At 47.0% G+C, this 11,908-nt stretch overlaps 1 protein-coding gene and 1 pseudogene across 1 annotated transcript; one reads left to right on the plus strand and one right to left on the minus strand.

Moving 5' to 3' along the window:
• Nucleotides 1-269: 269 nt before the first annotated feature.
• LOC144146679 (uncharacterized) lies at nt 270-8,232 on the minus strand (annotated as a pseudogene).
• A 56-nt stretch (nt 8,233-8,288) lies between these two features.
• On the plus strand, nt 8,289-11,119 carry LOC144146680 (sulfotransferase ssu-1-like). Its single transcript, XM_077678607.1, has 2 exons — nt 8,289-9,105; nt 11,004-11,119. Exons 1-2 carry the CDS (start codon nt 8,289-8,291, stop codon nt 11,117-11,119), a joined length of 933 nt encoding a protein of 310 aa, XP_077534733.1.
• Nucleotides 11,120-11,908: the final 789 nt, after the last annotated feature.

The raw sequence follows: 11,908 nt of genomic DNA on the forward strand, positions 1-11,908 counted from the left end.
CTGAAAATGGGCTGCGATAAACGCAGCCACCAAATACTGGGTGAGATGGAAAGAGAAGCTTGCAAAATATGGCCTCGACTCCGACAACATCTGGAAGTATTTCGAAGGAAAGGACTTCTTTTATTAGAATGGCCACGCCTCCCCCACGTGTCGGCATATCTTTACGAATGATTACAAAGTTGAGGGGTGTTACCTCAAAATCCTCTATCGCTTTTGTCAGCCACGTTGTCAAAGCTACGAAGTCCGGTACAATTCCAAGAAGTAACGATTCAAGCGGTACTAACTGTTGAAGCCTGCTGCGGGTGTTTATGTTAAGAAATGTTGCTTCTTTCGTTGGCTGCCGCATTATAGCTCGCCTGGCGTTTCCGCTTCGTCGTGTTTTTCGTGGTTGTTGGTGTGACGGCCAGAGGTTATGAGCGCAATACCATTTGTTTCCTCGGCCCATCGGTAAAGATCTTCATTCACTTTTAACTGGTCATAGATCAGAAATACTTTGTTTCCAGATTTGTTTTGTTTTTGCAAAAGCCAAAGCTTTTTTCTGATGTATCTTACTCTATTTGAGAAGCTTTCTCCAGTCGAGAACGGCGTTCCTTTTAGTTTCTTGCACTGCTGAGCACGAGGTCGCGGGTTGGATCCCCAGCCGCGGCGGTCGCTTTTCTGATGGAGGCGAAAAGCAAAAACGCCCGTGTGTACGAGATTTTGGCGCACGGTAAAGATCCCCAGGTGGTCAAAATTAATCCGGAGCCCTTCACTACGGCGCGCCTCATCGCCTTCGTTGCGTCGGCGTGTTAAACCCTACAATCAATCATCAATCAATCAATTAAAGATCCCCAGGTGGTCAAAATTAATCCGGAGCCTTCCACTACGGCGCGCCTCATCGCCTGCGTTGCGTCGGCGCGTTAAGCCCTACAAACAATCAATCAATCAATCCTTTCAGTTTCATGCAGTTTCTAAGAATGGTTGCTTTGTCTCGGAGGTCGACATGTTTTTGTATGACTGGTCACGTTTTAAAGCAAAACTGTATACATCTACCCCCCAAGGGTTCTTTCGCGACAGTTGGTGTCAACAGAAAACTCCCGCGAACAATTAAAATAAATTACTGGCACCGCCAGGAATCAAACCTGGAACTAATGGCGTAATAAAGCGAGAGCCCGTTGTCATACCGATTTAGCTACGAGCCCAGGCGGAGGCGGAGAAGACAGGTGCTGGACTCACCAAGCACATTTTCGGGTTTACCCCCTGCATTCTCGCTGCATGCCACGTGATAGCGTCACGCGACCTGACGCGCCGCCGTGCGCTCCGTTCACGGCACGTCTAGCAGCCCTGTGCGCGCCTTGCACGTGTGCTTGGAGTTATAAAAATTAAAGGAAGCTCACGCCAACGCATGGCATCTCACTTCCAGTACGCCAACATGCTAAAGCCTGTGGCCTGCAGTGTTCACGTAAAAAATTACAGCGCCTTGTCGTCCAACCTCACGCCAAAAGACAGATCAAGGAACACACTGAAATACTCCTTGATGACCACGCCATCACTCCAAGCCCCAGCATCAAGATCATGGGCCAACATCTCCAGGCCAACACCCAGAGTGACGTATCGTTGCAGCGCCTCAAAACACAGCCTCAATCAAATCATACACATGATCAGGAGAGTTGCCACCAAGAAGCGACGCCTCAAGGAATCTGATACCTTTCGACTAATTCAAGATTTTGCCCTCTCGAGAATCACTTACGTCAACCCCCTGTCTTCTTCCCGGCAAGGAGGACATAAAGATGCTTTATATAATGATTAAAAAGGCGGTTGAGCAGGCCATTATTCTTAGCCCCGTGCTAAGCAGCCTCTCTGCGTCCGCACAGAGGCTGCTTAGCATGGGGCTCTACAACACGGTGTAAGAGGTGATAGAGGGCCATCTCTCTAAGCAGAAGCTCCGAATGAGCAGAATTGCGGTTCGTCACCGTATCCGTTACCAGATTGGCTGGGCAGCACAGAATGTCACTCCGCTTGATGTACTCCCGCACTCCTGGCGACAAGTAAAGATGCTCCATTTGCTTATAAATATGAATTCCTCACACGACGAGGGTCGCCGATATGCACGGGCTCAAGCGTTCAACACCACCCTCTGTGGGGATCATGCAGTAATCTACACTGCCACCTCCCAACATCGAGGGCAGCAGTACGCCATCATCGTGGCTACCTCCAGAACCAAACTCCTTGCGTCTGCCTCACTCAAGACTCACGAGACAATTATCTATAGAAGAGGCCGCCATCGCCTTGGCTCTTATTCAACCAGGGGTTCGGAAGGTAGTTGCCGATTCTTAACAGGCCTACAGTAATTACCAGTGGAGTTGGGTGTCCCGACGTGCAGTACGTGTGCTAAAAACCCACTCCCCAAACAATTCCGTTCAGCTCATCTGGACACCCGCTCACGCTCCAATGGAAGGCAATGAATCCGCCAACCAAAAAGCCTGCGCTTTTACCCCTCGTGCTATGGAGCTCCACGAGGACACACACCCGCTTGTCTGGCTCAGGGATATAACCCAGTATTATCGCGTTCAGAGACAGACCCTACCTATTCCTTACCGTGACCTTTTCAGAGAAAAACAAGCTACCCAACGGCACTTAAAATACGGCTCCTCCGTACAATCGACGCGTCTTCACTTAATGCACCCAAATCGCTACGACGCTGAATATAAATATTGCTCAGAAGTAGGAACACTCCGCCACAAAATCGGGGTGTTCGATTTTAGCCCTGAGAACCCTCCTATCTTTCCGTCCACTACCCAACAAGAAAATGGGAGATGCTGCTGTCGAGCCCCTGTCTGCCTACCCACGTTCAGTTGATGGACAGAGCACAGGCGGCGCGGGCTGCATATATGGGCTTCACTGAAAAAAGAACCACTCCCCTGGGCCGCACTCTGGGCCATTCAGGAATTTGAATAGAAGTACTTCCTCGTGCTACTCCTTCTCGTCCTCCTCTACCGTTTTGGCCGCCGATCTAGTCGCGTCCGTCCGTGGCGGCAGAGATGACGAAGTGATATCGTTTAACAACGGGTTTGAGCTTCCTTTATTTTATAAAAACGTTTCCACTCATCTCTACACCAATACAACTCAACGAGCCATTGTTCATGCATCATCATTGATTTAAGCTCACCAGGAATATCTCTTTGAAGTAATAAAGGGTGTGGTTAAGTGCATTTCACTTCTCTCTGGTCTCACTATTTGTAGAGCGACGTGACTGAATTTAACGGACGTCGCATGGGTAATCGTTGTGGGTGCCGCTTACCGCTTTGCGTTTCAACCACATTCACAGGGTGGATTTGCGCAACATTTTTTAGCGTCTTGTTTTCCTATCGTGTGAATTAATTCTATTGCAGCGGGTTTGATCTTCAGTAGGTTTTTAAGTATCTGCTCAATAAAAGTTTATTCAAAGGTTTCGGGGTGTTCGTCTGGCCCCTCTGGTGCATCGTACACAGGTACATTTGCCATTCTAGACTGGTTTGTAAGTCGTCCATTTTTAACTCCTAGTAGTGAATGGTTTTTTAAAGATTGGTTACTTGGGAGACACAGTACGTGATCTTGTTTTCCAGTAACGTTACTTGTTCAAGTTTACCTTCAATAATTTTCAATCGTTCTCTCATTCCTTTTAAGTCATCTGCCATTACTTGAAGCTGTTTCATGATCTCGGCTAAATCGGGTCCAGGGTTTGTTACAATGTCGCCAATGAGCAACAGTAATTCTTGAATACAGGCACACATGCCACTCAATTGTAAGCACATCTGCCTAGGGCACGGCAGCACTATTACGCCTAGGTAATTTGAGCGAGTACATTTGCCATAACGCCTGCTTACCTGCGGTGGATAAAAAACGGGTTGAGGCGTTGCATCCTGGCAGCGCTGCCGTGCCCTGTGGCTTGAGTTGAGGGGTGTCCAGTCTTTATACTACTCCAGTCTGCCAGCAGCGCCGTCTTCACGTTGTGGCGATCTGCGTCAGCGCATAAAAAAAGCGAAGCAGGCCCGTTTCCAGGCAAACCGCCGAGCGTAGATTCCAAGTGCGCAAGGTGCACATGATGCGCTTGGTGGCTGGGAAGTGGTGCGCCGTCATAGAGAAATACAAAATTAGAAGAGAGGGCACTCGGGCTTATCGCGGCCAAATGGCCTGACTCTTGGTCCGTCCTACAGTTGGTGCAAGTTGTAAAAGAATATATATTAAAAATTAGGCTAACACATAATATTATCCTTTTCAAATTTTGTTACAGATTAGACTACACACTTTTATTTATGTAAGAAGTTGAATGGCTGCGAATGTAAATATTTGTGGCTTTTTTGTGCGCGATATGAACGCAAGCCTGGCCAAGCCGCAAGAGAAAGGCGCCATTTGGCTCTTTCGGCAGCGTTTGAAGTGCATTTCTGCAGCCTCGTGTTAACCTCTGTTGTGAAGAAGGAAACGCCTAGTGCTTTCTTCGCGACATCGGTTTTGCATCCTGAACGAAAGGTGAGACTTTTTTTAAGTGCTCGTGTGGCGTATCATATTTACGTTTCCTTGTACTGCAAACTCTGCGAGCACTGCGTAGCCTCAGGGAAATCAGGCGTAGCTAGTTCTGTGTCTTTAAGATAAGAGCTTAGGGAACGTCCCGGAAGCGCGTAAGACACTGTTGTTTTTTTTTTAGCCGGACGTAATTATATTTTAGGCAGGTTGTGCCGTTTTCTCAAGCGCTGAGGGATGTCAGCGGTACGCGCCCGTCGTCGCACGTAGCGTTTACGTGCCGCAAACGACGGCGGTGAGTTGCGGAAGTAGCCGACGAGCCGGCTGTCCGTAGGCGAAGCAGGCGTTGTGCGCTGTCGCTGCACTGAATTACGTGAGCGGCACGCTGCGTTGTATTATACTAGCTAGTCGTTGCTAGGTTGGCCAACTGTTACAACTATTATTTATTATGGCCGTGATGCACTGTAAAGCCCTCCGGGCGAACGTACGCCACGAAGTAGCCGTATCTGCATTATTTGGCTTATCTGAGCATACGAAGCAGCCATACACTCACCGTAAAGTAGTTAACGTGCGTGCATACCAAGCTGCCTGCGTACCAAGCAAACCGACTCGCCGACGCCATAGACACGCGCGCATCACTTCGCTTTGGCGCGTCTGGTGCGGTGAAAACGCGTCTTTAGTCGACAGATTTGCTCGAGGCGGGGTGAGTACGCAGTGAATTTAAACCTTCAAATTTGGTCTTCGTTCTATATCGCATATCAAGTCCGGTATCGCAAGGGTAATAGAAGTGTTCTCCACTTGCCGTTTTTTCAAGCGTTTGCTTATTTTCTCGAGTCATAATATTGCTAGTTCCATAAAACACGTATTGCACCTATTCAGTCGGAGCTGTGTGTGTTCTTGTCATGTTTTTGAGTACGTGGCCTCTGGGGTTCATCAGTACGGCGCTAACTGCTACTTGCCCTGGTGCCCACACAGCCGCCAAATATACATTCGCCAGGTGCCTGTTCTCGGGACGCGTTTCTTTCGCGGGCCCTTGGGGCAACACATGTATTTGGGCTTTGTATTACGTTCATTTCACTCTCGCTGTTCATCCTAATTTTACCAAATAACAAAGGTATTCAGGCTATGTGACCAGCATTATAATTTTTGTTAAACCAAACAATAGCTTAATTGCTTTAACAATGTGCCTAACCAGTGTTTCGAAATTACAGAGACCCATATTTTTAGTGTTACTAATAGCGCGACCGCATGATTGCTGAATGGAATAAGGGAACGTAAGTTGTAAATAGATCGCATAGACTGGAGGTAATACTTGAGTACTAGTTGCAGTAAAATATACAGACTGTTCGAAGGTCATCTGTCATTGCAAACAGTTTGTGTACTGTATCCCCTATCACCTTTGCAGGTCTACGGGTGCCATCAAGACAGAGCCAACCAGCCAGCTGCATTCTTCATACCAGACATGGTGTAAGCACTTCAAGGCACAGGACGTCATAGATCCTGCCCTCACACGACTCACAAGAATGGCCGTGAAAACTATTCTCCCAGGCTTATTCAGTTGTATTAATGACTGCCTACAATGCTTATTGCTGCCTCATTGATGCTCCTGATGGGTACCGCATCTATATTCCATCTTTTGAACCTTGCCATTTGCACCCGCTAATCGAACACAAGTCTCGGCAATCAATAAGGCGCGACAACTGAAAAGCCTATGGTTTACACAAGGAACAAATAGTTTTATTTTATCTCTGACGTACCTCCTCTCATTGCAACTACTCAACATCGTCCAGGGTCCAAACTTCACTTGCAAATTATTGTTGCTGCTGGCAGTAATATTGTGAAAACGTACATCCACGAAAGCACGTTTACAATATGAAGACTGCCAGTGTAAGAGGTCAGGCTAAATGTCATTGTTTGTCACCGTATGTGCCGCGTGTTGTTGGAGTAACCTTGATGAAGAGAACCATGTTGTGACCTACGTTTTCAAATGCGCTCATAACGTCCTCAGCAAGGATGACTGTCTTAGCTGAGAAGAACTTCTTGCTGGGCTTGTTGGGAAATAGTTTCCAGCGCCTGTCTCGTGTACTCTGTTTCTTTGTCCGTGTTTCTTGTTGCGCTCTAAATGATGGCTCCCTTGCCGCGCCTTAGAATTTCGCCGGTTTAGTGTAACTCCTCAAAAGAAAAAAACTTTAGTCGGGTTTTTTTCCCCGAAAATTGTGCACTCGCACTGTGGTAAATAGATGCACCTGTTGTAAGTTCAGTGTACGCCGACTGTGTAGTCTGGTGGTCCTTTTCCAGACTCTTTGTTTTCAGGTGATGCACAGCTTGCAAATATACGCAGTGCGCTCATGAGGTACCTCGTAAATAATATTGCACTGTAATTCGTCTTGTTGTAATTGGGAAAAACAATGTATAATGCTATGCTGAATGCACATATTCGGTGTAATCCGTGACAATATAGGTGGCACAGGCATTTTTATCCTCTGTCATAGCACATGGTGGATTGCGAAACATGCCTGATGTATGGTGTACTCCAGTAGCAGTCCTCACTGCCTGGTGTCTGGTTGTGAGAGGCAAAGAATAGTAGGATGTAGATTTTTTTCCTCTTGACGATTTTGCTGCGCATGTCCATAGAAGTGTGATTTATTTTCAATTACTGCTGCTGATTTGATGTTGCCCAGAGGCAATAGACCTCATTGGAGTTCATCAAGTTAACAAGGCCATCAAAGCCTTTTTGGTAAACGGGGTGGAAGTGTTTACCTTCTTTCACCACATAACTGGAGAAATTGCCAGACTAAAAAATTATCTGTGGAGTTTGTAGTCGTAAACAGTTGCAAGTATCCCAGTGTCTAGATTTTGTTGTGGTGGATATTTGTGTATGACTGCATCAGCGCACACAGTCTGAGGGTGTCGTAGATACAAGAAAAACTGTGGATGGCTGATTCTTCTGGGTTTTCGACGTTTTCAATTACCATGGAGAAGAAATCATTTGTGTGTTGTGGTGCCTTTACTTGTGCATTTTTTTCATTCCTGGAAACATGTTTTCCTCTCACTGCTGTGTATTGTCTCTTTTGTGGTGTAATACCCACTGTTTATTATTATATGTGTCTTGCAAATAATGATAACAATTTGAACTTGTTCCGTTTAGTGCCATGCAATAAATATTTCTTCATTACTGAGGTATTTTATATGGCTTGACAAGATGTGAACACACGACAGAATTCTTAACCATCTGTAAATGTTACGGTAAATTGCACTTACACATTAAAAAAAATTCTTTTAAAAGCACGCGGGCACCAACCCTGATAATGCTATATTCAAGTAAACACTAATTATTGCATGAAAGCGTCCGAATACCGTTCCGAAGCCCGTCGCTGTGAGCAGCGCTTTCCAGCCATTCAAACTACCCGCTAAAATCGGTGTCCGCGCAACCGAAACCGAAGGTGAACCGAAAGCAGTTTGTCTGTCCGCTCGGCGCGATACACTACACTACAGTCAATTCGGCCGCAGGGCTCTAGGGGAGTGTCCTCACTTACTAGTATTTCTTTCGCTATGGCGCCGTCAAATCCAGATAGCAGAGCCGGGTTATCGATTCCTGCTTGCGTGAGCAGCAACACGCCAATCATCTGCGATAGATAAACACACGGTGCATCCTAGCAGCGCTGCCGTGCCCTGAGCAATATGAGCAATAATAATCTGTTGTTTTTAATCTGGTTGGACTACGCCGTAGATATGTTTTTTAACGTAATTCATACAAGTTTATCAATAGTGTGCTTATAAAGTGTCTTTGAATTTCAGATTTCACCCCGATGGAACTCAGGAAACCGAAGCATCAGATCATCGACGGCGTGCCTCGATGCGTATTACTTGATCCGGATATACTTAAAGAAAACCTCAAGTTTGTAGCCCAAGCCGGAGACGTCGTTCAGTCTACGTTCCCCAAGAGTGGATCACACTGGGTACAGTTTATCATTCAACTGATTCTCAAGAAAGGCGAACCGATCACTACTTACAGAGAATTCACCGACAACATGCGCTTACTAGAGTACTCGAGGTGCCAAGACTGGACACCAACTCTGCCTCTGAGAACATTCTTCTCGCATCTACCTCTGTCCCGTGACGTGACGACTGCCAAAGGAAAGTACGTGTACGTGGCTCGAAACCCTTGGGACGTGTGTGTGTCCTTCTACCATTACGTCACCAAAGCTAAGGTCTACGGGTTCAGCGACGGGACGTTCGAGGAATTCGTCGATGCATTTGTGGGTGGGAACTTTGGGTACGGTGACTATTTTGAACACGTGGCCGCCGGCTATGCTCTAAGAAACGAAGCGAATGTATTTTTTGTCACATACGAACAACTTCTGGAACAAAAAAGAAGCGTGGTTCTGAGGCTGGCGCAGTTTCTTGGCGAAGAGTATGGGAAAGCTCTAGAAGAAAACGATGAATTGCTCAAACAGTTGCTCGAAAGATCTACGGCCGAATCAATGAGAAATATATTGGTTGTAGACCTCAATAGAGATCTGAGCGAGGAATGGCAAGAGGTGCTCTCGCGCAACGAACACACGCGCCAATATATCCGCGAAGGAAATGTGAGGAAGTTTCCAGTTGTGCGAGCCGCCAAGGCAGGTGGCTGGAGGGAGCACTTCACGCCAGAGCAGCTTCTTCGCATAGAGTTGAGAATTCGGGAAGCTGAGAAGAAGTCGGCGTTCATGGAGCTATGGAAAGATATTCGCGCTGAAGCTATTGAAGCCTCGAATCATTCGATTAAGTCAAAATAACTGTGCCTGGTTAGTGTAGGAAAGATTTGCCGGAAAATGGGTGAATGATACCTTTTTTTATCTTTTGAAAACAATACCGCACTTGAATATCTTTAGCACCAATGCGGAAATTAAAAAAAATGTATGGGTTATGGCTATGCTATAAAATAAATAAAACTGGCTTTGCACTGGCTATAAACACTGGCTATGCTGCAATAAATAAAAAAAAGTATGTTTGTCGGGGAAATGAGATAGCCACTCTAAATCACAGCCTCTATGCCGACGACGAGACCCTCTGTTTCGCCGGTGGCAGCGACGGACATGTGCCAGGCACATTACAGAGGGGAATAGATGCGATAATCGATTATATCCGCCCTTGAGGTCTCGAGTTCTCCCCCCAAAAGTTCCGAACTCTTGATTTACAGACCCACTAGCAGAGTACAAAAACGGGACCCTGCTACACCTAACATCGAGCTCTACACGGGCAGCCAACTCATTCCTACAGTGGCCAGTATTCGAGTCCTTGGATTTAAAATTGAAGGTGATGGCCCCAATAAAGAAACCATTAAACAATGAGAGAAAAGCACGCAACTAACCATGCGATTGATTGCACGGGTAGCAAGCAGGCACAGAAACATGAAAGAAGGAAGACACATACGACTGATTCAGTCCTTCGTGCTAAGCAACAGTACTTATGTGACTCCCTTCTCAATTTCAAAGCGGACGAGAAAATAAAAAACACTGGTATCATCAAAAAGGCGTTCAAACAAGTGATCGGCCTTCCATTCGGCACTGAAAGTGATCGTTTTGAAGTGTTGGACGTTCACAACACGCTCGACGAATTGGTGGAGCCGCACACAACACCCCATTACGATAAACTATCCAAGAGCCAGGCCGGGAAACACATTCTTCGTTCGCTAGAAATAGCTGACGCAAAACAGGCGGGCCCGAAACAGGACAACCTGCCTGAATGGCGAGCGCACCTCTACGTTCCGCCATTCCCAAAAACATTAATCCTGTACATAACGTCGAGCGGAGACGGGAACGAGCACGCGCGCTAGACAAACGATTTGAAAGGTCAGAGGACCTGGTCTACGTTGATGCAGCCGAATAGTGTGCCGGCGACGCCATGACGGTAGCGATAATTGATCGACCGGGATTACTCACTGCCGCTCCGCTCGCTACGGTGCGACCTACGGAGGGTGAGGTGGCAGCCATTGCCGTGGCCATATCCAACAACAGCGCAAAAACAATTGTCAGCTATTCGAAATCGGCAGTTAGAAATTTTGCAAAAGGTAGGGTATCGCCGCAAACCACAAGCATACTAGCGAAAGTGAAAAATGTTACAAAAATTCAAATAACGTGGACACCAGTTTATCGGGTGTGACATGAAATGCGAGGGCCCACAACACCGCCCGGGGTTTAAGCGACCAGGCAGACGTCGATCCCAGTTCACCCCACCTCGTCAGGTCGGAAAGAGATCGCATGGTGTCGTTCAGAGAAATCATAGATCATTACAGTTTGGCAAGACGAAAGTATCCTGCTGCGCATCACAGCATCACTAAACGGGGCTGAATATGGTGAAGGCAGTTACAGACGAACATGTTTCGAACTCCGGTTGCGCTCAGTCGCTGCTATCCCAAAATGTACTCAGGAGATTGTAAGATATGCGTGGGTCGGGCGGACCTCTACCACATGTTATGGTCGGGCCCCGAAGGCAGAATCAAAGTGGTGCAGCAAATGCTTGGTGCATCTCGTTCACTGTAGCGAACATGGAGCAACGGGAGACCGCTTTGCTCAGCCCCGACCTCGAAGTGCAGCTTCGGGTCGTCCGGATGGCCGAAACCGCCGCAGGTACCCAGGTGCTTCTGGCTGACGACTGAGGAAGAGGGGAGGAAAACGCGTAGAAGACACCACCTTCTCCTTCATCCCTTTTCTTTTTGACCCCATAACGGGCACTATAAAAGTTTATATTACTACTACTGTCGGCGAAATGTCATCACAAAAGGTTTATACAACCCACTTATGGATGGGCATAGTTGACTGGTAACTGAACTACTCACCTTTGATGGAACTAGTTTATGTTGGAATAACGAAAAGGCAAGGTAAAGTATGATTTATAGTGTCGATGTTTTGAACTAACGCTCTGGCAATCTCAAACAAGCCTTGGCAAGAAGTTTTTACGGGGGGAACGTTTTCCACCTTATCTGAGCGAAACCAATGTAGGTTGGTATAATAATCGGCGCCCGTGTTACACGAAATTGGGTATAGGTGCTCACAAAATTGCTGACTGCTGAAAGCACAGATAACAGGTTGATAAATGCCAAGAATAAAGCCCCAATTCAAAGAAAAACTTTTCTAGACGATGCATCGCGCCGCGAGCAGCTGTCAGTGTGCGTACAACCGTCCTCACAAATGTATAATAGTCACGGAACACCTTTACCACAGCAAGTCTGGGATACGCCTGAATGACCATAGAACTTCTAGCAGTTTGGCCTTGCTGCTAACAGCAAGCTACATACGCTGAAGCAGTTTTTGTTCTCCCAAATTTCAACACATCGGTTTATTCACCGCTCACAACACTTGATGCTAGACGGTTGCAGTCGGGCGCCGGAGACACTCTTTGAAGGCAGGGTGGTCCTTCCCGAGGTATCGGCTGGCACTGGCTGTCC

Source organism: Haemaphysalis longicornis, unplaced genomic scaffold (assembly GCF_048455015.1).
Source record: "Haemaphysalis longicornis isolate Haplotype H1 unplaced genomic scaffold, Haemaphysalis longicornis Haplotype H1 scaffold_7, whole genome shotgun sequence".
In the NCBI taxonomy this organism is placed as follows: Eukaryota; Metazoa; Arthropoda; class Arachnida; order Ixodida; family Ixodidae; genus Haemaphysalis; species Haemaphysalis longicornis.

Bases quoted from the DNA above. Each gene is read 5' to 3' on its own strand.
- LOC144146680 (XM_077678607.1), top strand. From the start codon at position 8,289: ATGGAACTCAGGAAACCGAAGCATCAGATCATCGACGGCGTGCCTCGA. The intron at 9,106-11,003 runs GTGGCTGGAGGG...CGTTCACTGTAG, and splicing joins TGTGCGAGCCGCCAAGGCAG to CGAACATGGAGCAACGGGAG.